The sequence below is a fragment of the Heteronotia binoei genome, chromosome 2 (genome assembly GCF_032191835.1).
Source record: "Heteronotia binoei isolate CCM8104 ecotype False Entrance Well chromosome 2, APGP_CSIRO_Hbin_v1, whole genome shotgun sequence".
NCBI lineage: Eukaryota > Metazoa > Chordata > Lepidosauria > Squamata > Gekkonidae > Heteronotia > Heteronotia binoei.
In genome coordinates, this window is record NC_083224.1 from 189,055,075 (window position 1) to 189,083,058 (window position 27,984).

The following is a 27,984-nucleotide window of genomic DNA, read 5'->3' on the forward strand; positions in this document are numbered from 1 at the left end:
AGTGGCACTTTAAAGACCAAGCAAGTTTCATTCAAGGTATAAGCTTTCGTGTGCAGGCACACCATGCACATGAAAGCTTCTACTCAGAATAAAACGTTGTTGGTCTTAAAAGTACCACTGGACTCAAACTTTGTTCTGCTCAGACCACCATGGCTACCCAACTAAAGCTACTCCCAGAGACCATCCTTCTTCTCTGTAGTCTCACTTCTGACTCGACCTCTACGAGGACTGTCATTCTAAGCCCCGAGCGGTTTATCTAGTCCCAGAGACCAACCTTCCTCTCTGGGGCCTGTCATTCTAGGTCCAGCCGAGGTTGCCAACCTCCAGTCGGCGGGTGGACTCTATGGCACTGCACCCCAACCGAGGTCCCTCCCCAGGCTCCACCCCCACATCTGAATGAATTTCCCAAACCAGAGCAGGCAACCGTAAGCCCAGGGCACATTTTCTTGGGCAGCTGTGGGCGCCACGATGCATTCCAACGGAGCCCATACAAGTCAGCCAGCACCCCTGCCCGCCATTAGATCCCTTCTCCTCGCAGCCATGAAACCCGGCTACGGCCCCCGGAAGCAACCAAACAGCCTCGAAAGGCGCACGTCCTGGAGTGGGCAGTCGTGTGGGGCTGAAGTAGCGCAGCAAACTTCAAGTCCCGCCAAGCACCCGGAAGACCGGCGGAAGTTTACTCCAGAGAGGCGCTTTCGCCGGCCAGCCGGTTTTCCGGTGCCTGGAGCAACTCGAACTTTGACCCGGAAAGATGCCGTTTTTTCCCCAGGCTCGTGGACTGGCGCGGGAAGATTAAAAAAAAAAAAGGCAGCAGACTCCGCCCAAAACGTAGTAGGGCTACGGCGGCCGAGAGGGGGCGGGCTGCCACACGCACGGAAACTTCTACCTTGCGATTGGACGGGAACAAAAACAGGAAAGCGGTCGTCGCCCCCGCGCGGCTCTCAGCCTCCCGGCCCTCTTCGGCCACCGTAGCCCGATCGCGTTGTTGGGCGGGGCCTCCTCCCCGCGGGGGAGGGAGGAAACAAGATGGCCGAAGCTTCTCCCCAGGCCGGGCGTTACTTCTGCCACTGCTGCTCGGCCGAGATCGCGCCGCGGCTGCCGGTGAGGGAGGGGGCCGAGGTGCGGGACGGGGGGGAGAGAAAGGCGGCCTGCGTCCCACTGAGAGGGCCGCGAGTGGAAGAGGTCGGGCGGGGGCCTCAGCGGGGAAGGGAGGGGGCGTCATACGGTCGTTGGGCGCGGGGGGTGGGGGGGGTGTCTTGTTTTCGCTGCTGTTTCTGTGTGTTGTCCGGAGGCCTGATTTGGAAGATGGGTCCTAGGGAAAAAGGACGCTTAGAGTAGTGAGGTCTGAGCTTGCTTTTGCTCCCCTTCCTTAAAAAGAAAAAATAATAATTCTTGGTTTTGCTCCCAGATTCTTTGGGTCCAATTCAGTGTTTCTCACCCATCCTCAAAAGGTAGGCTGAGGAGAGCGAGTAGCCCAAAGCTGAGCGGGTGGCTAAATCTGGGTCTTTCCAGGTGATGACTGAGCTGCCAGTTGCTGGAGGACTCATAGGCAGTGGGGGCTAGCTCTGTCCACCCAGTCCAAGTGGAGGCTGGCTGGAAGCAGAGCAGAGCAGTTGTTCATGCTGGGGTGTGCTGGGCACCCTGGTCTGAATGTGAGGATGGGACTGAGGAGTAAAGGCCTTTTATGTGTGTCTGTTTATTCAAATTCTCCTCTCTACAATGTTTAGTTCTGGTGTTTCACCCTACCATAAACCCCTCACCTTTACTGCTTATCTTCTCAAATTATCCTCAGGGATGGAAGCTGTGTGTTCCATTAATTTAATGATAAGAATAATAATGTTACAGATTTAGTAGTCAATAGGTAGAGCACAGTATTATCAACAGGTGATCTGAGGGGGTGGATGCTAACAGAAAGTGCTTTATCTGCCTAAGGTGCTCAGTTCTTCCATGTACTTACATGCCCCACCAAGGAGTATAATCATACCTGTTAACAGGCCGAGACAGATAAATCTACCACAATCTAGATTCTTCTGAGGATTGCTATAAGTACAAAGCAAGAACTTGAAAGACAAGTAAGTCAAGTAAAAGAACCTTAATTTACACATTTTGTCATGTTCATAACACATAGTATATTATTAAGTATTTAGAACATATTCCGGAAAAGCATTCATTTTATAAATGAGAACACTGAGACACAAGTTCACTCAAGAAGAGGAACCAAGCTTCAGGACTCTCACAGAACCTGTCTCTGGCTCTTCAGATACTATTCAAAACAGGAGATTGTTAAGCCAAATCAAAGAGTGAGTAAATCTGTAGCACAAAACTTGCGATCTAAGCAGGCAGGCATTATTTATATATTTAATCACTGTCGGCCCCCCCCTGCCGCCCTTGACAGACTTGTTCTGCTGCCTGCTTCTGGTGGGTGGGTACTCTTCCATTCTGGCAGCTGACCTTGGCACTTCGTATTGACAGAGTGGGTACAATGTTTGTGTTTCCAGCCACCCCAACCAGGAACACAGGAAGGGAAGCAATACAGTGGGACACAAAGGGGTGTGTAGAAGGATAGGTAGTGGAGGAAGAGGTCGTCAGTAAAGGAATGAGGAGAGCAGAGAAAAAGTAAGAAAATAGGGAGGGGGGAATTCCAGCCAGGTGACAATTCTAGTGACAGAAACAGATGTATTGACCTGCCTTGCAGATAGTGCCTCAATAGTGACTAGCCTGCAGCCATTTCTGCTAGCCCACCCACCCATTACTAGGGGCCAGCCCTTCGAGGATCCCAAGAAAAAGAGCAAACTTGTGTTAAGTTTTTTTGACCGGAAGTGTCTGTTTATAAGTCTAAGATGAGAGGGGATAAAAGGGACACAATACTTAGTACATTAATAGTGCTTTCGTGTATTGTAACCTTATAAGCAATAAGGGGTGAGGCAGAAACAGGGTGACTTGACTATCTCAGGAGCTCGTGATGGATACAGGGTTCTGACCAAAGACTTTCTGTTTCATAACTCAGTCTCTTAGCTTAGTATGCAATACCCCCTATGAAAGTGAAAGTTATGTGAATGGTAGGCTTGTCAAGGCTGAGGCAGAAGGGAAACTGACTAAAGTCCCGTTAGGGGAATTAGTTTTGTAAGAAAATACATCAAGGATTGTTTAGGTTCTTGTTTGTTTGCAGGACTTGGCTAAACAAGAAATCGAAGATTCTGGCCTGGGAGCTGTGTGAGCCCTGTGTTCCATGGGCAGCAAGATGGAACTGAGCCAGTCTTTTCAAGGGTGACAAAGATGGGCAGTTCCCTTTTCTAACACACCCATTTGTTTCTGGCTAGCCCAGCATAGCCTTGTCAAACTGGGACAACTTGATGGTGGTGGGAATATGTAGGTTTCATGCTGAAATATACCTGCAGAATTTCTCCTCAGTAGGTCATAGAATCATGGAGTTGGAAAGGACCTCCAGGGTCATCTAGTCCAACCCCCTGCACAGTGCAGGAAATTCACAAAGACCTCCATCTAAATTCACAGGATCAGCATTGCTGTCAGATGGCCATCTAACCTCTGTTTAAAAACCTCCAAGGAAGGAGAGCCCACTACCTCCCAAGGAGGAAGCCTGCTCCACTGAGGAACCATTCTAACTGTCAGGAAGTTCTTCCTATTGTTGAGCTGGAAATTCTTCTGATTTCATTTCAAATTGTTTGTTCTGGTCCTACCTTCTAGAGCCACAGAAAACTATTCTGCACCATCCTCTATATGACAGCCCATCAAGGACTTGAAGAGGGTGATCATATCACCTCTCAGCTGCCTCCTCTCCAGGCTAAACATGCCCAGCTCCTTCAACCTTTCCTCATAGGACTTGGTCCTTGGAGAGCAAGTTTGGTGTAGTGGTTAAGTGTGCGGACTCTTATCTGGGAGAACCGGGTTTGATTCCCGACTCCTCCACTTGCATCTGATAGCATGGCCTTGGGTCAGCCATAGCTCTGGCAGAGGTTGTTCTTGAAAGGGCAGCTGCTGTGAGAGCCCTCTCCAGCCCCACCCACCTCACAGGGTGTCTGTTGTGGGGGAGGAAGGTAAAGGAGATTGTGAGCCGCTCTGAGACTCTTCGGAGTGGAGGGTGGGATATAAATCCAATATCTTCATCTTCTTCTTCTTGGTCTCCAGACCCCTCACCATTTTCATCGCCCTCCTCTGGACCTGTTCCAGCTTGTCCATCCCCTCCCTGATCTGGACAGCCCAGCAAGGCCAGCCTTGGTCAGTACTTGGATAGGAGACCCCCAAGGAAGTCCAGGGTTCTATGCAGATGGAGGCAATGGCCAACCACCTCTGAATGTCTCTTGCATTGAAAACCTTATGGTGACCCTCCTGTGCCTCAAACCTAATGACTAGAGCAAGCACCTGTTGAAAGTTGCCTTTGACAGCTTGCTGAGGGTGTAAGACCTATTTAGTTTATTTGGTCTTAAACATGTTAATTTTGAAAAAGCATTTAATGTTGTTGTTTTTTTTGCCCTGCCTTTTCACTGCGGAGTGCAAAATGGCCATTTAGTATCCTAGTATCCTTGTGGGTAGTTTAGGTGCAGAGACATGTCCAAGGACATACAGTAGTCTTTGTCGATAAGTCTTAAGTTTTGATCCTGAATTCAAGGAAATCCTGATACTTTTAGCCACACCAGAGAATTTTAACAGCCCTTTGCAGTAGGTTCCATTTTAACAGCAGGATAACTGGGACAGAACAGATTGCTCAAACCATGCAATCTGTGATAGCTAATTCAGCAGTCCCCAACGTGTTGCCCCTGGGTGCCATAACACACCCATTGGCACCTTTCTTGGAGCCCACTGAGTGTTTTTAGAAACTGGTTGAGACCAGGTGGGTCTTCTACTTACCAGGATTCTGATTGGCCATGCGCTGTGCAGATTAAAATAAGTTTGTTTTGGTGGCAGTGCAGGTTTTATTTTCTTCTTCCTGTTTCCCAGTGTATTGTAAAAATTACTCCTCTGGTTCCCTATAATTAGGCTTTTCCTGTGTGTTTTTTGTGTTTCCACCCCTATCAGTGCCCTGTCAGAATTCTGAAAGTGCCCATGGATTCAAAGAAGTCTGAGACCCCTGCTCTAACTGTTCTGATCTCCTGGACAGCATCTTGCTAGTCTGAACTGACATTTCCCAATAAAAGGCCACAGATGAACTAAATCCCAAGGCCCTCTTTGCTGAGCAGCAGGCTAACAGGACTCTTGATTTTGCTAGGAATGTTCTTGCATCAGAGCTGGGCTAACTCATTAGTTGATCAGCATGAAAGGTGAGAAGGCAAATGGGAGTGCCTATTGATGCGTGATCGTTGGTAGTGAACAGAAATGTTGTGACACTTTAAAGCAGGGGTGTCAAATGTTTGGCCCACAGGCCTGAACTGGCCCACCCAGGACTTTTCTCTCCCCACCCTTCCCATCCTTACCCTTTGAAGCTCCAAGACTGGCAAAGTTCCCAGTTCCTTCTGCCTTGGCTTTGCAGACTGAAGCAGGAAGCAATTCTGGGCTTGTAAAGCTGCAAAGAAAATGTGGAATGGATATTTCATTAAGGTCTCTGTGCTCAGATAGACTACTCCCAGAGAAAAAAAGAAAAGTGCAACTAAGCTCCACTCCATTAAAATACATTGCAGCACAAACAAAACTATAAGAAAAACATGGAATGGATTTTCTATTAAGGTCTGGGAGTAGTCTGTCTGGGCACAGAAACCTTAATGGGAAATCCATTCAGTATTTTCCTTGCAACTTTCTCTGGGCTGCAATGTATTTTAATGGAGCTCAGTTTCACTTTTTAGCATTTATGTGGCCTGTTGGAGGCTGTTCCTTGCTGGAGTTGTGTGACCTTGCAGATAAAGGGTTGATGCTTTGAGCCAACATGTCTCTGTTGAATGGACCTTAGAAATGGACCTAATAAGTACCTTACTGGACCTTAGAGCTGGTGCCTAGTGAGTACTCTAGGAGACTGGAGTCTTTTTATCCTAGACAGAAGTTGGGAGGGGTGTTGTAAAGGATGCAGAGGTAAAATGTGTATTGCAATCAGCATGATTAGAGTGGAGAGGAAATGCTTAAAATCATTGTTAAAAATACTTAGCAGCTACAATGGCATTTGTAGGCACCATGACATATGCATACCTTCGTTTTTAGCAAGCACATTTGTGAGTATACCCAGAACTGCAGAAATAACCATTCCAAAGGCAGCAGCCAAGTTAGTCGTTGCTGGAAAGTGAAACAGAAAGTGGCACTTTAAAGCCTAGCAAAGTTTATTCCAGCATAAGGTATTATGAGTCAGACCTTGCTTCTTCAGACGCGTATGGAGTGGACAGTTACTCCACATGAGTCTTTATGACCAAAATCATTGTGAGGAGGTGGAGTTCATGGCAGAGAAAGAGGCCTGTTGCAAAGTGTTCAGGTGCGAGTCCCTCTGTCGGGGGCTGCAGTGGAAGTGGTTGCGAAACTTCACGAATAGCGAGGTTACAGAGAAACATAATCTTATCCAGGCAATTGCAGTACGAAGCACAAGAAATGGATTGCAGCAGGTGAGATGTTCTTATTGCTGCATCCTGCGTTCCCCCCCCCCCTCCATTGCCTCTGAACAATCGATTTGCCCAACTGAGTGTGGTGAGGGCCTTTTCCATTATGCCCGGGCCTGCCCCAGGGGACTTTTGTACCACAGGGCACAGGAGTCTCCTCTAGCAAATCATTCCACCAGGCTTTGGCCACGACGGAAAAGGCCTGTGTTCCGCAGGGCATGTAAGACGGTTATTCCACCGGGCATTCCACGAATGTCATTTCAGTGGGCTCTCTTAGCAACGCCGCTGCTGATTTTTTTTATGCCTAAAGCACTAGTTGCAGTGAGCTGAGTCTTTAATTGGATTTTGTTGACATTATGGTTTTAGTCTTGTTGCTGTATTGTTACCTTAGCTGCCCCAAGTCCCCATAAATAAATGAGAGGAAGATTAAAAATAGCAACACAAATATTGTAGTAGAGTAGTAGTAGAAAGTAACTTAATAAGATTGGAAACATTGAACCCTTCAATGTTTATGCATTATAATGTTTATACCTTATGCATTATATAGCCTCTTACAGACGCAATCACATTTTAAACCAGGGGTGTCAAGCTCAATTGTCACAAGGGCCGGATCTGACATAAAAGGGACTTTGTGGGGCCAGGCCACGCATATCATAAAACGTAATGCCAGGTAGTGGAGATACAAACTTTACGAAGGCTACGGAGAAACGCAATTAAAGGTATTATTTTTTACTTAAAATACAAAATGCTCAAAACTCTTGCAATGTTTTATTTCAATACCAGTAACCTTTAATGACACAACTACCGGTATGTTTTATTTAAAATGGAAAGGTGGGGAAATGGTGGGAGTTGGCAATGCACTTTTAAAAACAAAACATCAAGAAAAAGCACAAGGATCACAGCACAATTTAAGACAGAGGTGCCACGGCTGAGGGGAGCGGGCTTAGAGTTGGAGTGTAGATTGCTGGCCTTTGATGGGATGCTATTAACATCAGCACCAACCATCAAGAGTTTGGGAGTGACACTGGATACTTCTCTTTCAACGGAGGCCTAGGTCGCACATATTGCCAAGGTGGCATTTTTTCTTCACTGGCACTGGCTCCCCTCCTGTCCCACTCAGACCTGGCCGTAGTAATCCATGCGATGGTCACTTCCCGCTTAGACTACTGTAACTTGCTCTATGCTGGCCTATCCTGGACTCTGACACGGAAGCTCCAGTGGGAACAGAATGTGGCAGCAGAAGTCCTACACTGGCTTCCAGTTGAGTATCTAGTCAAATTCAAGGTTCTGGTTATGACCTTCAAGGCCTTGAGGGTCTGGGACCAACATATCTACAGGACTGCCTCCTTCACTATGTCCCTGGAAGGGACATTGTGCTCTACCGGTCAGAACCTGCTGGTGATCCCCAGCCCTAAAGAGGCGCAGCTGTCCTCAACAAGGGCCAAGACACTTGCAATCCTGGCCCCGACTTGGAATGCTCTGTCGGAAGACACCAGGGCCCTGCGAGATCTTTCACAGTTTTGCAGGGCCTGTAAGCAGAGATGTTCCACCAAGCTTTTGCATAAGGACAGTGATGATTGCTGTACTGGCACCTCCATCCTGTGCCCCTGTTAGGGGGAGGGACGGTGGCTCAGTGGTAGAGCATCTGCTTGGGAAGCAGAAGGTCCCAGGTTCAATCCCTGGCATCTCCAAAAAAGGGTCCAGGCAAATAGGTGTGAAAAACCTCCGCTTGAGACGCTGGAGAGCTGCTGCCAGTCTGAGAAGACAATACTGACTTTGATGGACCGAGGGTCTGATTCAGTATAAGGCAGCTTCATATGTTCATATGTACCCCTGCCCTGATGTAGCATTCAGAAACCTGTTCAACAGCACTTAAATAGGGTGCCCTCAGGGTTTAAGTTGTTTTAGTCTAAATGGTTTTATCGGTCTATATTTTTTTACTCTGTTGTACATCGCCTAGAATCCAGCAGCAGCCAGGATGGGATGATATATAGAGTTTAAATAATAACACCAACAATAACAGCAACCAAAAATATAAAATGTTCTGGGCTTAGGAAAACATGAAATGGCTGGGCATTGCGAGCTTCTCCCCCAGCCCCCAGGTCTACGCAGACTGGCAATGGCTCTTCTATGTTAGATCCTCCTCTGGCTGTGGGTCCCCAGGTTAGAGGACTCACTAGGGACCAGTTCTCATGTCCGTTCAGCAGAGACATGTCAGCTCAAAGCATCAATCCTTTATTTGCAAGGCCACACAACTCCAGCAAGCAGCAGCCTCTAACAGGCCACACAAACACTGACAAGTGAAACTGAGCTCCACTCCATTAAAATACATTGCAGCACGGACAAAACTGCAAGGAAAACACAGAATGGAAAACTGCTCCCAGAGTATTCTACCTGAGCACAGAGACGTTAATGGAATATCCGTTCCAGATTTTCTTTGCAGCTTTGCAAACCCAGGACTGCTTCCTGCTTTAGCCTGCAAAGCCAAGGCAGAAGGAGCTGGGAACCTGGTCAGCCTCTGAGCTTCAAAGCGGGAGGACAGGAGGGAGAGGGGGGGGGAAGCCCTGGGTGGGCCCATTCTTGATGGTGGGCTGGACATTTGACACCCCGGTTTTAAACAAATATATCCATTAAAATAGTGCTACACATTTTGAATGAGTGACACTTTGTCTTAAAAAGCATTTCATTCCAAGAGAGTATTTTGTTGCTGTTTCCCCCCACTCCGCTCTCCCAACTTTCCAGGGGGTTTTTTTTGGTGGGGGGAGCATTTTTTCTGCCACCTTTCAGCTTTCCAGTAATTACATCATGGACTGTAAAAAAAATTCTTCTGGGGGTTCTGAGCCGGTAGCTGGTTGTTTCCTGATCCCGTCCATGTTACTTGGAAGGTGAAGGGAAAGAGGCTGTCAGCCAGAGAGGCACTGGGTCAGCGCCATCCCATCTTTCTCTATTATGACATATTTGTTTACTTATCCCCCCCGCTTTCTCCCCAGTGAGGACTCAAGGTGGCTGACATCATTCTCCTCTCCTCCATTTTATCCTTGCAGCAATCCTGTGAGGTAGGTGAGGCTGAGAGAGTGTGACTGCCTCAAGGTTACCCAGAGAGCTTCCATGGGGATTTGAACAAGGGTCTGTCAGGCACTACAACACTCTTAACCTATACACCGTGCTGCTGGCTCTTGGAATGATTTCTTAACCACATTCAAATACAAATTCAGGCTGAATTTTTGTGTTCTCCTGGAAGATCTTTCCCAGTGTCCCTGGCTCCCGCTTGCTTTTGCTGTGACAACTAGGCCCTCTTAGGAGATACCTGGATGGGCGTGGAAACAGCTGCAGAGCTTGGAAGAAGCAGGCCTGTCGAGGAGGGCTTAGGGTGGCACGACCAGCTGAGCTCTTGGTCTTAGTCTTCCCCCACTCCTACTGTCTCAAGCGCCTGTTCTGATGTGCGTTTCGGTTTGTTTAAACCCAGCTTCCAGGAATACTTGGGAAGGGAGTAGGCTGAGTCTGCTTGCCCTGTGCTGATCTGACAAAGTCCAGAGGGGTGGGGTGGGGGAGGTGGAACCCAGAAGCAACAGATCTGTGAACATAGCCCAGGCTGGATTTCTGCTGCCTCTTGTATGCGGGGCTGTCCTCGAAAGCAACTTAGAGGCTTCAGCAGCTGCTGCTTCTGCTTACTGGAGTAGACTGAGCTGAGCAGATAATTCCCCCTTTGAAGCAGTCATACTGGCGCCTATCTGGTTTCCAGGTTCAGTTTGAAGCTCTAGCTATTACCTTGAAGCCTTCTGTGGTCTGAGACCATCAAATACCTGGGGTTAGACCCATGCGCCCTCTTGTGTCCACCCAGCAGGCTCCCCCAGCTATCCTTTCTTTTTGGCTGGCTTCGGTGAGAAAGAGACCTTTTCCTGGTCATGGGGCAGCCTGCCTGCAGGTTGGGAATCATACCCCTCTTAGTTTGTCAGACCTGTATGAAGACCTGGCTATGCCGGGGTGCCTTTTGCTGACCGTTGCTAGGTAGTGGGTGGAGACTGAGGCGCTTCTCCAAGTGGCAGCTTTGAGTGGAGATGTCTCTGATGTTTTTAATTTGGTTTTATTTTGTTCATGTTATATATTTCTGTATATAAGAATTGTAACGGTGGTTAACAGCTCTGAGCCTTCTTGGATAGAGCGGGATACAGATACTTTAACTGAGATGGATCTCTTTCTCCCTGCACTTTGAAATCTGAGCGCTCATCTCTGCCCTTCATCGGGTTCAGTTCTGCTTTCCAAGGTGGCGTGCCCAGTGTTGCTTGGTGATTTTAGGTCATCGACTCCCTCCCTGCCCCAGTTCAGGTTCAGGTATTACGGGAACGTGAGCAATCCCAGAAATTTCCAAAACAACGTGCCAGGACAATGTGCCAGGAGAACGGGAGGGGGGGGGGTGCACTGTGAGAACATTCATAACTTGCATCCTTCTGCTCAGATGTCTTGAGCGCTTGCTCTGTGTCAGAGATGGCTGGATCATACCAGAGAAGGTGAGGGGCTGTTTTGCAACAGCCGAGCAAGGCTCCGTTCGGTTCGCCATCCTTGCTACCAAGGGCAGCTGCCGTGATGGAAGCCTGCAAGCAAGACATGAAGTCAACAGCCTTCCCTTGAGGTCCATGTCCCCTCCCCCCCACAAACACACAGCTGGTATCTACTAACAGCCATTGGCAGAGCTTCCCTTTCTGAATTAGACAAATTTATCAAAGATTTCAGGTTTTCACGGCTGGCGTCAACATTAGGGTTTGTAGAATCTTTCGGGCTCAAGTGCCGTGTTCTACTGGAGAAAGTTTTTCTTCCAGACGTTTCGTTCTCAGCTGCGGAGAACATCCTCAGTGGCGTTGCAGCCGGAGCAGGCGCTCTGACCTTCTTGGCTGCTGTGCGTTGAGTGGGGCCAGGGCTGCTGGAGAGCTGCTATTTGTAGGCTGGAGGGGGTGTGATGAAAGGGCAATTGGTTTGTGAATGTACCCATTGTTTGGTGGGGCTTCCTGGAAGGATAGTGATAAGGAAACTGGCTGTTGAATGCAACCATTGTTCTGTGTAAATTGCTGGGAGGGTTGGAAGGGGTTTGAAGATAAGGAAGATGGTTGTTGACTGTGCTGATTGTTCTGTGGAATTTGCTGGTTGTTCTGAGACTTTTTGCAATTTATAGTCTGTAGGGTGTTTTGCAGAGCTGGGTACCAAGATTGGTGGATGAAAATGCCTTCTTCCTTTCTGTTAAAATTGTGCTGGTGTTTGTAAATCTCAATAGCTTCTCTGTTCAGGCAGGTATGATAATGTGAGACCGTAGAAAGGACTTCAGTTCTTTCAAAGTGGATGATGTGGTCTCCTTCTTGAAGTGCATGTTCAGCTACAGCTGATTTTTCTGACAAATTTACTTTCAAAGCTGCCCGACAGAGTGGCTGGTCACGTCAGCGAGTTCTCACGTAGTGTTCCATGTCCTCTTTCCCCTCTTCTGAATCTGCTGTTATCAGTTCCGGCGGCCGCCCTGTGTTCTAGCATTACGAGTCAGCCCTTCTGCTTTACCGTTTTGCCTTGTTGGGTTTTTTTTTTTTTTATTTCTTTGCATTTTCTATCCTGCCCTCCCCAAACGGGCTCAGGGCAGGTCCCATGAAATAAGAACAAATTACATATTGCCAAACAAGCCAATTGACTCATTAACGCTCACTAATTAAAATGAAATGCAGGATTCAGAAGGCAACCGTTTCGCAAGCCTGGCTAGATAGGAATAGTGAATCCAGGAGGCATAGTCAAGCACCGCTCCCGAGTGGGCCAGGATGTAAGCCTTTCTATAAACCTTTCTCGTTCCCCCAAGTCTCAAGGGCTGCACTTGCCTCACGGAAACAGGCTCACTCTGGCTATCACTTGCCTCCTCTCTGAGCCTCTGTAGACACAGCACAGGACGTGGGGAAGCCAGAGTGACCCTTCAGCTCAAGACAGCCAAGATGGGGGGCTGTGTTTTGTCTGCAGCAGGAGGAAAGAGCCAGAGTCCAGCAGCCCCTTCAAGCCTAACGACATTTGTGGCGGGAAAGGAGCTTTCAGGAGTCACTGCTCACTTCCTCGGATATTTTCTTAGCCGAAAGGCTGTTTATAACCCATTTCTGTTTCTGTAGGATTACATTTGTCCGAGGTGCGAATCCGGTTTCATTGAAGAGCTTCCGGAAGAGCCCAGGTAACCAGCCTCTTTCTGATCCTGAATACCTTGTGTTACGCGCGGCGTTCGCTTGTCAACTTTGCAGGGAGCTCACAAGCCGCTCCGCTGAGCTGCGCTTGGAATTCTCGAGTGGTTTTCTTTCTAGAAACTGCTTGGCGGCAAATGTCAGGTGCTTTCCGGCCAGCTTCCGCCAGCATCTAGAAAGCAGGTTTAAGAGGAGAAACGAAAGGAAGTAGAAGTCATTGTGTGTCCCATAGGCCTGTGGTTTGAGAGTGGCTGCTCCGGTTGGAACTCCTCCAATACGTTCCCAGGAAACTGAAGATAAACCACCATTTCTAATGCTGGAATTTGGCAACGGATGTCGGGCCTGCCAGTGAATGCGGGGTGCGCTTTGCATTAAAGCACAGCCCAACCGTGGAGAGACATTTTGAGCAGCACAACATATCCCAGAAAAAATAGCGTCTACCAAATGAATTGTAGCCCCCAAACACTTACCAAGCCCACCTTTCCACATGTTCCTTTGTTAGTGATCTGAGGCCTTAGTAAGAGAGAGAATGAGCGCCCCCGAGTCTCTGCAAAGCCTCAACTTGCCTGTTCAGACATTCCTCCTCGTTGCAGGCTGGCAGCGTTGATTTTACAGGCCAAATTCCCCCATCTCTTTAGCCGCGACTTTGGTTTGTCTCTCCCCAGGAACGTTGAAAATGGCTCCAGCTCTTCAGCTTCAACCAGCGACCAGAGCAGACATCCGTTTGAGGTGAGCCTCCTTCCCCCCATCGCCACGCATGGGCTTTGCGTTGGACGGCTGCAGAAGCCACCCCTTGACTCTTAGCCGAGTCTGTGGTAGGAGGAGACTGAGTTCTTACATCCCGCTTTTCTCTGCCTTAAGAAGTTTCAAAGCAGCTCACTGCCACCTTTCCCTTCTTCCCCCCACAACAGGCACCCTGTGAGGAAGGTGGGGCTGAGAGACTTTTGAGAGAACTGGGACTGGCTCGAGGTCACCCAGCAGGCTTCATGTGGAGGAGGAGTTGGGGAATCAAAGCTGATTCTCCAGACTAGAGGCTGCTGCTCTTAACTGGAGAGCCAGTTTGGTGTAGTGGTTAAGTGTGCGGACTCTTATCTGGGAGAACTGGGTTTGATTCCCCACACCTCCACTTGCACCTGCTGGAATGGCCTTGGGTCAGCCATAGCCCTGGCAGAGGTTGTCCTTGAAAGGGCAGCTGCTGTGAGAGCCCTCTCCAGCCCCACCCACCTCACAGGGTGTCTGTTGTGGGGGAGGAAGGGAAAGGAGATTGTGAGCCGCTCTGAGACTCTTCGGAGTGGAGGGCGGGATATAAATCCAATATCTTCTTCTGCTCCACCATGCTACGTTAACAGTGGTTGTTGCTTCTCCCATCTGTATCACCGCCTCCCCACCTCTTCTCAAGGTGAGATGAGCCGGTGCAGTGCAGACACATAGTGCAAAGAAACTGCCAAGTGTTGCTGGGAGAAACAAGGGTAATTGCAGGCTCCTTGGCATCCAAAGGAGGCTGCTTGGTATATCTTGCCTTCTTCCAGTGGGGGCTGGCAATTCTATCCCATTTCTCCTTCATGCAACTGGGCTGATGGCATAGAGGTGCAGCAGAAACCACCTGTGTGATGCATTGTTGCCTTGGCTTCTGTCTTGCAAATCAGGAGATGTGTTAGCACCGGTGACTCATGCAGAAGAACAAGAAGTGGGCGCCTCTGAGCACGAGTCATCTGTCACACCTTTTTGTGCACCTTTTTGAGTGCAAGTGTGACCTGTACTTTTAATCTGAAAGACATGTCTCAGCAGTTCGAAGTTTGGGAAGTTCCAGACTATAGCACTAGAGAGCAGAGCCTTTTTGGTGGTGGTGCCTGTCACTGCATGACCGCCTTTGTGAGGCCCAGTCATTGCCTGGCTTCCCCCCCCCCACACACACACACTGTTTGCTTCCCAAGGCTTTAAGTTCTTCAACAGTCTTTTAATAATCAAGTTGCCTGCCTTTCTTGCTTGATGACCATTTATTTAATCACTCACAGTGTGACAGATGCTTCTCAGAGATCACTTTGGAAACGTAGCTAATGACTTCCGAGGGGGAAAGACATTTTGGAGCCAAGAAATTCTAGGTTCAGATTCTAGGCAAGCCCATAGAACTGGGAGAAAAGAGAGTGGCAGGCATTTTGAAAACAAACCTGTTGGAAAGATCCATTGCTCAGTGGGAACAGTGCCTACTCTTGCATGCAGAATGTCCTAATTTGGGATCGTTGCTACTTTCAGGGTAGCAGGGACTGGGAAAGACTTCTGTCCGCCTGAAACCCCAGAGATCTGTAGTAGGAGCAGCCTGTTTCTGCTGGTGCAGGCTGTTGTGCTCTGACTCTTTTGAGGGCACTTCATCCGTGTTTCCCCTCTTGCCAGAATGTGGATCAACACTTATTCACCCTGCCGCAAGGCTACGGCCAGTTTGCCTTCGGGATATTCGATGACTCCTTTGAGTTTCCAGCCTTCGGGTCCAACGCACAGTCAGAAGACAACCGGGATGCCGAGAACCGGCGAGAGAGGGAGCACCAGTCTCGGCACAGATACGGCGCCAGGCAGCCCCGGGCTCGTTTTACCACACGGCGCACTTCTGGCCGGCACGAAGGGGTCCCGACTCTAGAAGGGTGAGGACTCTTTCAGGTGGTGAGGGGTCTCGAGTGTGGCTTAGAATGACTGAGAATGCTGAGAAGTGAATTACTGCTGCCTCTTGGGCAGGAATGTCTCTTCTCCCTTCAGTGGTCCAGAAGGTGGGGTCTCTCCGCTCCCTAGGATTGGGTGGGACTTCCTTCTCAGAGCCTGACTTCTTCCTGCCTTTGCTGGTCCCTTCCAGTCTGTTCCCCTCCTATGTGGCGGGGCAGTTTGTGTCTGCACCACAAGTATTTCTTTATATATATATTCTGGAAGAACTGAAAAATAATATAAAGAGGGGGGGTTACCTAGTGTAAATATATATGATAATATATAACCAAATACGAAAGAATAATATTTCTCTCCAATGTCCCCCTTCATTACACTGAAAAGTTTTATGGACATTGTCTGTAACAGTGATATGTGTTTCTGATGGGTACGTTTATATTTATATTCATCAGTTTATATTTCAGATTTCATAACTAGTTTGTTTTGTAGCTATATTATTAGTTTCATCATTGCTACACACATTTTTGCCTCTTCTGCATACCCACTATCGCTTTTAACAGGTATACAGCTACTACTTTTAACAGGAAGATAATATAACAAAAATACAGAATGAACATCTATTATGTTTTTTATAATAAGAAAATTAAAGTTGGTGTTCTCCCCAGAGCCCACTTCCTTACACATTTTTGTATATTACACTTAAAACTTGTTCTCATTCTGCTACTTCTTAATTACCTTTCATTTGTATACTGGAGAGCCGGTTTGGTGTAGTGGTTAAGTGTGCGGACTCTAATCCGAGAGAACCGGGTTTGATTCCCCACTCCTCCACTTGCACCTGCTGGAATGGCCTTGGGTCAGCCATAGCTCTGGCAGAGGTTGTCCTTGAAAGGGCAGCTGCTGTGAGAGTCCTCTCCAGCCCCACCCACCTCACAGGGTGTCTGTTGTGGGGGAGGAAGGTAAAGGAGATTGTGAGCCGCTCTGAGACTCTTTGGAGTGAAGGGCGGGATATAAATCCAATATCATCTTCTTCTACAGTATTTTAAACTGATGCTCATTCTAAAGTGGTCTCCTTATTGAATAGTATTGGCAATACACCATTTTTTCCTCAAATTTTGTAATTGATCTGTTTCTCAAATAAGTTAATTTTGCCATTACTGTAGATTGGCCAAGTTTATTTTCCCAGTCTAAGCGTGGACAGGCCTCCAGTTTCCATTTTGCTATGCAGATAATTCTAGCCCCTGTCACAAGTATTTCTAAAGGAGAAGAAAGATGTTCTCTGCTACTGGGGAGGGGGGTGCTGTAGGGCCCCAGAACCAGCCACACAGCTGCATCCCACCTTCTCCACCTCCCCCTGGGGAATGCTGATGGGGGAGTCTATGCAGTCAGCCCCCAGGCTGTGCCGGGGGTCCTGAGGAAAGAGCCTTGAGATCGGTTCTGTGCCATCAGAGGAGGCTTCAGATTTAGGACCTTATTGCACCTGTGGGGAGGGGGAACCTCTCTCCCTTCTGGCTTGGAACCCCCCCAAGTAGGAGATCATGTAGCAGCTGGAAGACTTCAGCTGGTACCCAGGAGCATATGGGAAGAGGTGCTCCTTTAGATAAATTGGCCCTAGGACATGAAGGGGGTTTAAAAGTCATAACCGGCGACTTGTGTCTGATGCAAACTGAACTTTTAAACAAAAGATATGCTTGCGTCAGCCAACCCTCGACAGTAATCAGGCTGCTGCATTTTTAACCTCTTGCGATTTCTGGGCTGCCTTCAAGCCTAGCCAATGTAGAGCGCATTTCAGAAATGCAGCCTCAAGATTACAGTAGTGTGGCCAGGTGAGCTGACCCCTCCCTCATTGCCCCCCCTCCAGTTCTCACCCCCTCTCCGTCAAGGGTGGTCTCAGATCCTTTTTTCCCCTTAGGTGCAGCTGGCCGTAAGAGGGCAGACGAAAGTAACTCCTAATGACCTGCCTGCTGCTTTCTCTTCCCTCTCCTTCCTCTCATCCCTTTGCTCTGGAGCCACCAGCTTCTTCAAAGGCCTCTGCAGGGCAGTCTTCCATGTGGTCTTCCATATGCATCCTCTCCAGGCAATACAAAGTCCAGTTGCCTTCCCTGAGGTGGCCTTTGGAACTGGTACTCCGCTGTGGGGTCAGTCCCACCTACCTTCCACCTCTGGGCTGCTGTGGCTGCTCTGTAGGACCTCATTGTCTGTGCCTCTGGAGGCCGATGGGCAGAGGGGATGGAGAGTGTGCTGGCTGGATGCCTTCTCCTGCCAGGAGTCCAGGACTCCCCCACTACGCAGAGGGCGAGCAGTGCTTATTGCTGAGGCGACAGCAACTGGCTCTGGAGAAGTTGTGAGACTTCCAGCCCTGTCCAGTCGTCCAGCCCTGGCCCAGTTCTTTCTTCCGTCTAAAGAAGGTGACCCGGACAAGGCAGCTTTGGGGAGGTTCTGTGGCAGAATTTGGGTTTTGACTGTATTGGAGGCAACATGGCCAGGAAAGAGGGTCTGTTGCTCAGCGGTACCACTAACGTAAAAATACTGAGCGCAAGAAACGAGATATAATCTGGCTCAGTGGTCATTAACGTAATGTTTGCCGTTGAAACTGGGGAGTAGGAAAGCAGTATCGGGTTGATTGGCAGGTCAGCCTCAAAGCAGAGGGTACCCCAAAGTGGGTCCCACAGGGTTGCCAGCTCCAGGGAGGGACATTCCTGGAGATTTTTTTTTGTGGGGGGGAAGCCTGGGGAAGGAAGGAAGGTAGCTAAGCAGGGATACGATACTACAGAGCCACCCTCCAAAGCAGCCATTTTCTCCAGGGGGCCTGATCTGTATCCTCTGGAGAATAGTTGTAATTCCAGGAGGTCTCCAGGCCCTAACTGGAGACTGGCAACTGTCCCCACTTCAGGTAGTTTTGGAACCACAGCCTTGTGTCAAGGGTGCCTCTTGCCACGATTGAAATGAAGCTGCTTAACCTGTAGTTGCCTTTCTTTCGCCTTGCACCGCGCTGTGATCTCTTTGTAACGGTATGAAATGCACTCCCACTTGGTCTCCAGATAATCGAGGTCACGAGCCCTGTCTGCACCTGCGAGGGGGGCATGGGGGCCAACCTTTGGCGGGAGGGGAAGCTTGCTTGGCCCCCACTTTCTTTGAATGTCAGACGGTTTGTAGCCGTAGTATAACTATGCCATTATCAGTTTTCACAAGGGCCATATTGGCCCATGGAAGTCAGTTAATTCTTCTGAATGAAGATAAGAAGATGAAGAAGATATTGGATTTATATCCCGCCCTCCACTCCGAAGAGTCTCAGAGCGGCTCACAATCTCCTTTACCTTCCTCCCCCACAATAGACACCCTGTGAGGTAGATGAAGATATTGGATTTATATCCTGCCCTCCACTCCGAAGAATCTCAGAGCGGCTCACAATCTCCTTTACCTTCCTCCCCCACAACAGACACCCTGTGAGGTAGATGAAGATATTGGATTTATATCCCACCCTCCACTCCAAAGAGTCTCAGAGCGGCTCACAATCTCCTTTACCTTCCTCCCCCACAACAGACACCCTGTGAGGTAGATGAAGATATTGGATTTATATCCCGCCCTCCACTCCGAAGAGCCATATTGGCCCATGGAAGTCAGTTAATTCTTCTGAATGAAGATAAGAAGATGAAGAAGATATTGGATTTATATCCCGCCCTCCACTCCGAAGAGTCTCAGAGCGGCTCACAATCTCCTTTACCTTCCTCCCCCACAATAGACACCCTGTGAGGTGGGTGGGGCTGGAGAGGGCTCTCACAGCAGCTGCCCTTTCAAGGACAACCTCTGCCAGAGCTATGGTTGACCCAAGGCCACTCCAGCAGGTGCAAGTGGAGGAGTGGGGAATCAAACCCGGTTCTCCCAGATAAGAGTCCACACACTTAACCACTACACCAAACTGAACTGAACTGAGGGGACTGGACACCTTGAAATGATGCCATCCAACGTTAATTTGGGTAGAGGATGAACAGCGAGGGCTTCTTAGGTCTCAGCGGCCGTGCTTGAGGGTGGGAGTGGGTTCTCGAATAAAACTGGTTAGCCATAACTTTGAGACTGAAGGGTTACGAGAGCTCTGGAGGCTGTTTCATTCAGAATCTCCAGTTCCGCTTGGCGGTTTCTGTCGGTGGCTTTTGGCAGCCTTTCCCTCCCTGCGCTGAGATCGCTCTTGTTGCTTTGTCCCTTTGCAGAATTATCCAGCAGCTGGTCAACGGGATCATCGCTCCCACCACAATACCAAACCTCGGCGTGGGCCCTTGGTGAGTTGGGGCTGCGCGTGGCTCTTTCGGAAGGCTCGCCTGTCCCGGTGGAGACTTAACCCTGCCTCCCCCTTCCGTGTTGTCTTTATTCTTAAAGGGGAGTCTTGCATTCAAATCCCATGGACTACGCCTGGGGGGCCAACGGCTTGGACGCCATTATTACTCAGGTAAACTTAGCTGCCTCTCAAGGGGGTTCTGCTTGGGGGGGGAGGAGAGGGGAAAGAACAGGCCGGAGCTGGGTGTGAAAGCAGCCAGCCCGCTGTCCCAGATCCTGCACGACTCGAGGCAAGCCAGGCCTCGCCTTTGCAACACAGGAAGAAAACGCTTGCAGACCTTAGAATATCTGTAGTTTTAGTTAATCATAGCATCCTTCACTCTAAAGCCTGGGGCAGGTCTCTCAGCTCAAAGGGGTATGGTTTCTGCCCCACAGATGCCTGCCTAGAGTTGTGTCCTGACAACAACCCCCTCAGACCCACAATTTCTGCACAGTTTCCTTGGAATTACCCAGTTGGTTCATGCCCCACGCTCAGAAAAGCCGAACTGTGCAATCAAAGCGAGCCGTCGTGACACTGCTTTGCCTGATTTGAGGGCAGCTGGGGTCACTTTGGTCTCCTGCTCTTAGCATGAGGGGTTGAGCTCCAGGCTCTCCAAGGGTTAAGGTGGTTTTCCAAATCCTTTCTGATCCAACTTCGGGACAGAGTTTGATGTTGAGGCCACTTTGGTCACTCTGGTGGTGGATTGTCGGGGTGGGGGGTGAATTGGACCCTGTTGATTCTCTGGGAGCCTCTTGTCAGCTCTCTATTTATTTATTTATTACATTTGATTTATATCCCGCCCTCTCCGCAAGCGGACTCAGGGCAGCTCACAGTATCTACACAATTAAACCAGTGCAATATACAAAACCATAATTTAACATTTTCAGTTTGAAAAACATATTACAATTAAAAAATTATTAAAACCATTTTAAAGTGCTGAATCCCTACATTATAGCGGCATTAGAATTCCAAACAGCGATCGCCGGCGTTCTGTGTGACGTCCGGCGGCAGCCATCTTCGTCAAGCATCGAAGGCCTGCTTGAACAACTCGGTCTTACAGGCCCTGCGGAACGCAGACAGATCCCGCAGGGCCCATATGGCTTCTGGAAGAGCATTCCAGAGCTCTGCCACCGAAAAAGCCCTAGATCTTGTCACGCATAGCCTGGCTTCTTTTGGTCCGGGGACCGAGAGTAGGTTTTTTGCCCCTGAACGCAGTGCTCTCTGGGGGATATGCGGAGAAAGGCAGTCCCGTAGATATGCAGGTCCCGTAGATATGCAATCAAGTACTGTATATAATATTTTTCTAGACTGACTGCAGGAGGTGGTTTGGGTGATGGTTCTGTGGCAGATGGGGTACCCCAGGCAGTCTGTACTCCCCCCATGACAGTCGGTCATCCGGAGTATGTGAGTGGACTCCTATAAATGTCAGTGACATCCAACACTGCTTCTGCTGGTCTGCTGAACCGGATTCAGTGGGGGGGGGGGGGTGTGCAGGGAGCTGCATTTGACTGAAGCAGTGGAATGAAAGCTTCTACCCGGAATAAAACTTCGTTGATCTTAAAGGCACCCCTGAACTCAAATGTTGTTCTTCTAATGCAGGTGCAGCTCTTCTGTCAAGAGTTGGTAGCTTCAGGAAGATTAAATTGATTAAAGATTAAATTCAGTAAGATTAAATTGAACTCAATAGTCTTCCTGCTTTCTTGGTAGTGTCGCCCAAATTGTGGGTTGGGCCGACTTCTGAAACGTGCCAAAAGTCGCATCTTATGGACTGATCTCTTTAAACAAAGCCTTTTCTTTCTCCCCCCCCCCTCCAAAATTTTTTTTTTTAATTTGCCTGTTAACTGCATTTAGCCGTTTCAGTTTTGTTTCTCATCTCTTTTCCTCTCCCCCCCCCCCCAAAAAAGGACTTTCCATTACTGTTGGAAAGGAAAGGTCCGCTGTGCAAGCACCAGTCGTTTCCAACTCTGGCATGACGTTGCTTTCACAACATTTTCACGGCAGACTGTTTTACGGGGTGGTTTGCCATTGCCTTCCCCAGTCATCTACACTTTTCCCCAGCAAGCTGGGTACTCATTTTACCGACCTCGGAAGGATGGAAGGCTGAGTCAACCTTGGGCCAGCTACCTGAATCCAGCTTCCGCCGGAATCAAACTCAGGTCGTGAGCAGAGAGTTCAGACTGCAGTACTGCTGCTTTATCACTCTGCGCCACGGGGCCGCTTACTGTTGTAAAAGAAGCAGCTTAATAACACATCTTGAGAAGCTTGTCCTTCGAACTGAAAGGCAAGTGATCTGCTTGCCAAGGGAGAGCTCTGGGAGCCCCTGGGAGTGTCGCTGCCGTCAGCTGCAGAGTGCAGCCTTGGGGGTCTCATAGGAACATAAGAGAAGCCATGTTAGATCAGGCCAATGGCCCATCCAGTCCAACACTCTGTGTCACACAGTGGCAAATTTGTTTTGTGGCTAATAGCCACTGATGGACCTGTGCTCCATATTTTTATCTAAACCCCTCTTGAAGGTGGCCATGCTTGAGGCCGCCACCACCTCCTGTGGCAGTGTCTCGGGGAAGAGGAGGGGGGCAGTCCCTCCTGGTGGGTTTCTATGTAGCAAGCCCTTTTCAGTCCCCCTGCTCCTTTAACACCCAGGGTGGTGATGGGGCCCAGGCCCTTTGTGTCTCCAGTAGGCTGTTTCTGACTTCCAGTAGCTTCTCAAGCTCCCGGCAGCTGGCTGGAGGAGCTCCCAAAGAGCCGGTTGGTTCTTCCTGTTGGGCTCCATTTCTGCCATTCTCCCAGCATTGCAGGCCCTCCCCCCCCCCCCCCCCGGATGTCTGTTGCTGTGGAATAAAAACCTACAAGCCCAGTGCTGGATCAGACCAATGAGGATCCAACTAGTCCAGCATCCTGCCTCACACAACAGCTGCCCAGTTCTTCTGGAGGGCCAACAGACATGGCATAGAGAGCCTGGGGCCTTCATACAAACATAATGAGACCCCTGCTGGATCAGAGCAGCGAGGGTCCATCTCGTCTAGCATCCTGTCTCACACAGGGTCCCAGGGGTAGGGAACGTTGGCTCTCCAGATGTTTTTTTTTGCCTACAACTCCCATCAGCCCCAGCTAGCATGGCCAATGGCTGGGGCTGATGGGAGCTGTAGGCAAAAAAACACATCTGGAGAGCCAACGTTCCCTACCCCTGGCAGTTCCTCTGGAGAACCAACAACAGGGCAGAAATGCCGAGGCCTTCCCTTGAGGTTGCCTTCAGCACTGGGATTTGGAGTTTGACTGCCTCTAAATGTGGAGGTTCCTCTCAGTAGCCGTTGAGGGACTTATCCTCTATGAATCTGTCTCGTCTAATGCTCTGCTGGCCCTACCTGCACATCAGGGGTTTCTCTAGGAGTGGCCTGTGGATTTGCTGAATCCCAGAGTGCAGGCATGTCCAAGGGGCTGTTGCCACAACATTCCCGGATCATTCCCCACCAGGCCCTGGGAAAATGGACCTGTGGGGCCCACATGGGCTGGCTAGCTGCATGTTCTTTCCTCCCCCTTGCACGGGCAGACTTTCCCTTCTTCCACAATGCAGTTTGCTAACGTGAGAGGCGAGAGAAGGATTTGCTCGCCTTCTTTTTCACCGACCCGTTGCTGAATCCAGTCCACAGAATCAAAACCTCTTCTGAAATACACAGTAGGAATTCTTGAGGTGCAGAACGGCTTTTCTTGGTTTTAAAGGCCCCCGTTCCTTCCAAATTTGTGTATCTCATTCTGCGAGTTCCAGATTGAGATGTGAATTACGGCAGCGTTACGGTTTTAATCTGGGGTAAGTACGAGGAGTAACTTGCCTGGGGCTGCCAGCTGAGCTTTGCAGTCAGCGAGGGCTTGAAACTCCATCTGCTTGCCTGCCACGCTGCCCTCATGCCTCCCTGGTGCTTGGCAAGGGGGGTGCAGCCAAGCCATTCTGCTGATGCCTGCTTCTCTTTTCAGCTACTGAATCAGTTTGAAAACACAGGGCCACCCCCTGCAGCCAAAGAGAAGATCCAGGCCCTCCCGACTATTCCTATAACAGAAGAGCACGTAGGTAAGGTGCTTGCTGACATCTTGCCCTCCTCCCCCAGGATGTGGATTCCTATCCTAACTGTACTTTATACCCCCTCCTGCCCAACCTCGTAGTCCTTGGCTGTCTTCTCAGAGCCACCAAGTCCAGTCGGGGTATGTTTGTGTGCTGAGACGGCACAGAATGGGGTCTTGCAATAAATGAATGAATCAAAAGCCAAGCATCCCCAGGATTTTTCGGGGGGGGTGGGGGCTGGGGGTGGGGGTTTGGAGGCTGCCTGCTGCATAATAGCGGTGTGCCAAGCCCAAGGATGTTTTAGTTCTGAAAGCGTTCCCAGCTTCCTGACTTGGATCCATGGGTCTGTTTTGCTGCGAGGCGTACGTCTTGCCTCAGGAAGCCCCAGCACTTGAGACGGGGCAGGCGTCTCTCCCGCTTCTCAGTCGTGCCTTCTGCAACGGCAGGTTCTGGGCTGGAGTGTCCCGTCTGTAAAGAAGATTACGAAGCTGGCGAGAGCGTGCGGCAGTTGCCCTGCAACCATTTGTTCCACGATGGCTGTATCGTCCCCTGGCTTGAGCAGGTGAGTAGCCCAGGGACTCAACTCTGTTTCATCCAGGTGTGACGAAAGGGGGAGGGCATCCTGAGTCTTTTTAAAAGTTGGACAAGAGAGATGATACAACAGTGTGCAGCATACCCAGTTTTTTTCCAAGCAGTCTTGCATCGCTTCACCTGTGTTAATACTGAATGGTACTACGTTAACAAGAAATTAATAGTTCTGCACTCGTCTGACCTCCTCAGTTTGGTGTAGTGGTTAAGTGTGCGGACTCTTATCTGGGAGAACCGGGTTTGATTCCCCACTCCTCCACTTGCACCTGCTAGCATGGCCTTGGGTCAGCCATAGCTCTGGCAGAGGTTGTCCTTGAAAGGGCAGCTGCTGTGAGAGCCCTCTCCAGCCCCACCCACCTCACAGGGTGTCTGTTGTGGGGGAGGAAGGTAAAAGGAGATTGTGAGCCGCTCTGAGACTCTTCAGAGTGGAGGGCGGGATATAAATCCAATATCTTCTTCTTCCTTTGCCCGTTCTGGATACTGCACTCTGAAAAGGGAGGGGGGGGAAATGGACGAATTGGATTGTGTTTGTAGGAGAGTAACAAAGATTATCGAGGATCTAGAAAACCAGTTTTATAAGAACAGGTTGAAGGAACTGGATGTGTGGAGGGGAGAGAGGAGAGAACAAATGTGATCAGTCTTCCAATAACTGATGACTGCCACCTGGAAGAGGCCAAAGTCTTTTTTTTGCCACTACCTCCGTAGTGCCTCGGGCATGCCCAGTGAAGTCTGTGTAAATTGTTAGCCTGTGGTGCTCTACCAGTTATTTTAGGAGCCAGACTCCCCAGAAAGGGGCCCCTTTGCTGTGTGTCACAAAATGCGATCCCACAGTTTATAGGCCACTGTCTGCAATTGGTGTATCATCCCCCCGTAAGGACATTGCTGGCGGCCGCCCCTGCTTTTCACTAAGTACACCCAGTTCCTTCCCCTTGTTCGTAACTGGGGTCTCCCAACGGTGAAGAACTTGTGATCTGGCCTCAAAAGATACACCAGTTTCTTGCTAGCAGCTCTGCATAGAAACTTAAAAGTAACTTTTGATAATGTCTCACTAAGTAGTTTCAATTCTCTTGGATTCCCCAATGGCAGTCGTGTTCTCTGCTTGTTGGAGACATTTCTGTTGCATCTTATGCTGCCCTTCCTCCAGGAAGCCCAGGGCAATTAGAACTTTTAGTAACTTTTTATTAGTTATGTCAGGTGGCCAACGGTAGCTCTCCAGATGTTTTTTGCCTACAACTCTCATCAGCCCCAGCCATTGGCCATGCTGGCTGAGGCTGATGGGAGTTGTAGGCAAAAAACATCTGGAGAGCTACCGTTGGCCACCCCTGAGTTATGTGTTGCCGGGAGTCAAATTTTGCTAATATTTGCAGACAGATCTTGGTGCGGTAAGAACTTTTCAAATGTACTGGCCTTTAAATATTATTCAGGTGGCCTGATTTTCCATTTTGGCTTTTATTTTGACCTATGGCTGCAGAACACAAATCAAGTGGTGTTCAATAATTTCATCAATTCATGGATTGGAGAGAACAGCTGGCAGCTAATAAATTGAGTTAATGATGTTTTTACAATGCTTTCTATCACTCCTGTGAATTTTCTGAAATAAGTTGCTTGCAACTAATTACAGTTCAGTTCAAAATAGATCTAGATGCAAGTAACATTTCGCTGCCTCTAAAAAGCAATTGGAATGACCTTTTGTGAGTTTTATTAACAGAACCGTTGCTTCGGTTGTTCAGAGGGCCGGTATGGTTGTAAGAGTGTCAGACTAGTATCTGGAAGACCCAGGTTCGAATCCCCACTCGTGCCATGGTCACCTTGTGCCAGTCACGATCTCTCAGCCTGACCTACCTCACATGGTTGTCGTGAGGGGGAAATGGAGGCAAGGACAGCGATTTTGGGTCCCTATTGGGGAGAAGGGCAGGGTATAGAAGGATTAAATAAATTGTGAATCCAGCCTTTGTTCAGTTTTGGCGCCAAAAACTGGACACAGTATTCTAGTTCTAGTGTAGTAGCTTTTCAAGTCCTGGAGATGCTGCCTCTGAGAACACTAGACTGTGTCCCCCCCTCCCGCCTCCTCTGATCGATGCGGCTCTGACTCGGGGCCCACAAATGCACGATGGCCCAAGGCCTCTCGGGGGGTTCCCGGCAGCCGCGAGGGCACTGGGGAGTGTTATGAGAAGCCCCACTCCAGGGCAGAAGATGAGCCTTTCTTTCTGATTTCTTCTCCCTCAGCTGCCCATCTTGATTTTGTTCTCCATCTGCTTGTTTTCTCCCCAAAGCACGACACCTGCCCGGTGTGCCGGAAAAGCTTGAGCGGACAAAACACAGCCACAAACCCCCCGGGACTATCGGCAATGAGTTTTGCTTCTTCGTCCTCCTCCTCCTCCTCGTCCTCTTCCTCCAGCTCACCAAGTAACGAAAATTCTGCAAACAACTCATGAGTCTTTTAAGAAAAATGAAAATAAGTTGCCATCCTCATTCCCTTCTCTAATGTCACTGCCCTCCCTCACTTCCACCTGGGGCAATGCGGGAGAGGGCCCCCCCCTGAACAGAGCAGCGGGGGTGGGAAGAATGGGAGCCCTGGTATTTTTTTCCCATCGTGATGCGAAGGGCCTCTTGCCCCCGGATGCTTTGCGATGTCACCATCTGGAGCACGGGGCAAGGGAAAGGCCCGTCCCAAAGAAGGACGGGCCTGAAATTGGCCCAGCTGCTCTACGCTGAAGCCACAGCAAATTGGCCCATGGAAAGCACTGAGAGAGAGAGAGGCTGCAGTTCCAAATGGAAGGTGGTTTCTAGGGACGGAGTTGGGGGTTTTGGAAGTCTCGACCATTTTCTCCTGTTTCTTCTTTCCTCTGCTTCACTTCCGTTCGTCAAGCTTCGGTGTTTAGCGGTGTCATCTGCCTGCCCCCCCCCCCCCCCCCGTCCTTCCCCCTCCTGTGCAGGCTTCCCACAGGGTGAGGCTACCGAAGCTTTTAGCAGGTCGAAGCTTTTAGCAGGTCGTCGTTGAAAAGAGGCCTGAGCTTGAAGGAGTCTGCCTCCCCCCCAAGCCTCCTGGCCCTGTTGAGTTTGACCTCTCTTCTCTCCCCCATCCCTTTTCATTTAACATCATCCTTTGGGCAATTTGATACTGAGAAAAGGGTTTTTTTATAATTTTAAATTATTACTGCTATTAAAGAAATGGACGTTTCAGCTCAACGAATGTCATGTTTTGGGTTTATGCCAGCAAAACCAAGTGAGATCCTTGGATGATGGATTGGCACCCGCCTTTCTTTGGCCTAAGCCAGAGTTGCCCCATTGGGATGGCCAGGCTTCCTCGTGTAGCATCCCAATTACAAAAATCTGAGTCTCTTCCTGGCCTGTGTCTGTTTCCTCAGTGTTCCACAAAGGTGAAAACAGAGGTCTCTAAAATCTCTTTGCTCAGCTGATGCCCACCTGTGTGCTCAGTACGTTTGAAACCCTGACCCGGTGTGGAATGTTCAAGCATGCAAATAGTGCGAAGGGGGGTGAGAAAGGATTTGGTCCAGTGCCATCCAAGCCAGACTTAATGCTGCCCAGGGGAGCTTCTCCCCTACTGCTGCTCTTTCCAAGAAGGGATTACAGGGGCGGAGGGCTGTCTTGTGTGCAGTCACAGGTCTCTCTGCATGCAAAATCCTCCAGGGCTTTCTG

At 49.4% G+C, this 27,984-nt stretch overlaps 1 protein-coding gene across 1 annotated transcript; it reads left to right on the plus strand.

The window, feature by feature from the left end:
- Positions 1–940: 940 nt before the first annotated feature.
- On the plus strand, positions 941–27,513 carry RNF126 (ring finger protein 126). Its single transcript, XM_060232706.1, has 9 exons — positions 941–1,101; positions 12,659–12,717; positions 13,390–13,453; positions 15,116–15,360; positions 19,579–19,647; positions 19,745–19,814; positions 23,652–23,745; positions 24,183–24,298; positions 26,598–27,513. Exons 1-9 carry the CDS (start codon positions 1,027–1,029, stop codon positions 26,757–26,759), a joined length of 954 nt encoding a protein of 317 aa, XP_060088689.1. The 5' UTR covers positions 941–1,026; the 3' UTR covers positions 26,760–27,513.
- Positions 27,514–27,984: the final 471 nt, after the last annotated feature.